Source organism: Eurytemora carolleeae, unplaced genomic scaffold (assembly GCF_000591075.1).
Source record: "Eurytemora carolleeae unplaced genomic scaffold, Eaff_2.0 scaffold2281, whole genome shotgun sequence".
Lineage (NCBI taxonomy): Eukaryota > Metazoa > Arthropoda > Copepoda > Calanoida > Temoridae > Eurytemora > Eurytemora carolleeae.
Window position 1 is genome coordinate 2,300 of NW_019398167.1, and position 2,211 is coordinate 4,510.

The following is a 2,211-nucleotide window of genomic DNA, read 5'->3' on the forward strand; positions in this document are numbered from 1 at the left end:
TACATTGTTAATCATTGAGTTAATTAAAACTTACAATGTTAGGGAATTCATTAAAAAGAATTTCACAATTCTTTTCAAATTAACAAAACAAAAGTATTACCAGACTTTATAACCTTCCTTTTTGCGTTTTCACAATTAAAATTACCGTGTGTTAGAAAATGTTTCTGTATTAAAATTAAGACTAATAAATTGTTTAAATTATTAGGCCGGACCGGGATATAAAAATGATAAAAATGTCGCAGTTATAAAATTACCCATTTTCCTTCAATTTGATGTAAGGCTAAAGTAGTATTATTAAATCAAAAGATTAGGATAATAGGTCAAAATATCGTTGTTTCACAAGTCAGTGTAATAAATGTCGTCTTTTTACAGACAAATATGGGCGTAGATGATTTCTATGGTGGAGTGGAGGGGGGAGGTACCCACTCTACTACAATGATATTCAGGTGAGAAAAAAGCATAAAAATTGTAATTTTATTTTTATGATTTAATTAAATTTTTATCTTGTGAATGCGAAATGCGCATTTAACATTTTATCTACAGGGTGTCCCATGAAATTAACATGACTTGGTAAATACTTTGAAAAGAATAATGAAAAATATTGTATGTCATTTATAAAATAGTAAATTTGAATTCAAAGAAAACATATTTGAGTAAAAGTCTTTAATAATACAGATTACAGTATATGGAAGAAGACATTCAAAACTGTTTCGTGTATGTTCCTTCAAGCTCTTGTTTTTAATAATCGCTCTGCACTATTTTTCAGTTTTATTTTAAGGGACAGAAATATCTAATATCAAGTGAGCTTTCATTGTAGAATGCCACATCCGATTCACAAAAACATAAACTAGATATTCAAGTTTTTAACTTTGTAAACTGATTATTTTCAATTGTGGTTTCTTTATAATGTCATTTCCAGGGGCGTATCCATGAATTTGTCCAGCAGCAGGCCCCCCCCCCTTTTTTTTAATAGGTCTATGCGTGTTTCTGCTAAAATATATCGAGATTCTTGTCAGAACATAATATTTTGAGGCCCAAAAACTTTGGTGTTTTTGACTTGCACATTTTTGATCAGAAAAGGGTTTTAAGAGTACCATTGTGAACTGGGCATGCCACATTTAGATGGAGTGTCAATACAGTCCCTTTTAAACACATCAATAACAAAATTATCTTACGAAAGTTTTTATTATTATTTAGAGGGAATGGGGAGTTAGTGGCAACTATTGAGGGACCTTCCACAAACCATTACCAGGTAGAAAAATATCAAATATTTTGTGTCAACCTCGCGCAACTATCTATCTGTCTTAACCCGACCTGACCTGGATTAGTATTATCACGCGAGGTTGCTAAAAATGATAAAGGGGCGGTCCAGAAGAACTATGAGAGTACCTATGATATGTTTTTATTCCATAAAATTTCGTTTTATCCTGTTAAAATAATCGTAGTATAGACTTGATAAGAATTTAGTATTCAAAAGCCAAGATTGAGTGGAATAACAAAGCATGGTTGCACACATTATATTATAATGATACAAACGATTATTGTTGGACTAACTAGAGTTGATCTAAATATGCATGATATTTGCCAGGGGCGAATACATTTCCATTTGACTATAATAAATTTTTTTTCTCGCTTTTTAAAGTGAGTTTGAACCTGATTTTAAGTGACTTTTCATGCAAAGATGGCATTGCCCGATTTAATGTGTTTGTTTCTTTAAGCTGTTTATTTTCATTTGCGGGTTCTTGCACATTTTTTCTTTTAATATGCAATAGAGAAGCTTACAGAAATAAACAATTGTCTAGTCAAAAGAACGATGTTTTCTTCCGTATTTCTGATCTGATTTGGGTTTTCAAGGGTACTGTTGTAAATCGGGCATCGTCATCTTTGAATGGAGGGACACTTGAAATTTCGCTGACAGTCCCTTTAACAGCTTATTTTCTGTTTCGTAGATTGGTAAAGAGGAAACAAGTAGAAGAGTAGAGGCTATGGTTAGAGAAGCATTTAAACAAGCAGGACTAGAGGAACACACTAATCTTCAAGGTATAGAGGTCTAAACCTTTATATAGGACTAGAGGAACACACTAAACTATAAGGTATCGAGGTCTGAACCTTAAAATAGGACTAGAGGAACACACTAAACTTCAAGGTATAGAAGTCTGAACCCTTAAATAGGACTAGAGGAACATACTAAACTTCAAGGTATAGAGGTCT

The 2,211-nt window shown here is 32.4% G+C and overlaps 1 protein-coding gene across 1 annotated transcript in view; it reads left to right on the plus strand.

Annotated features, from left to right (window-relative positions):
* The first annotated feature begins 370 nt into the window (after positions 1 to 370).
* LOC111716926 (N-acetyl-D-glucosamine kinase) overlaps positions 371 to 2,211 on the plus strand; it is a 13,789-nt gene continuing 11,948 nt past the window's right edge. Inside the window, exons 1-3 of the mRNA XM_023492435.1 lie at positions 371 to 446; positions 1,198 to 1,252; positions 1,950 to 2,040. Coding sequence (XP_023348203.1) covers positions 379 to 446; positions 1,198 to 1,252; positions 1,950 to 2,040 — 214 coding nt within the window. The 5' untranslated portion in view covers positions 371 to 378. The remainder of the gene's footprint in view (positions 447 to 1,197; positions 1,253 to 1,949; positions 2,041 to 2,211) is intronic.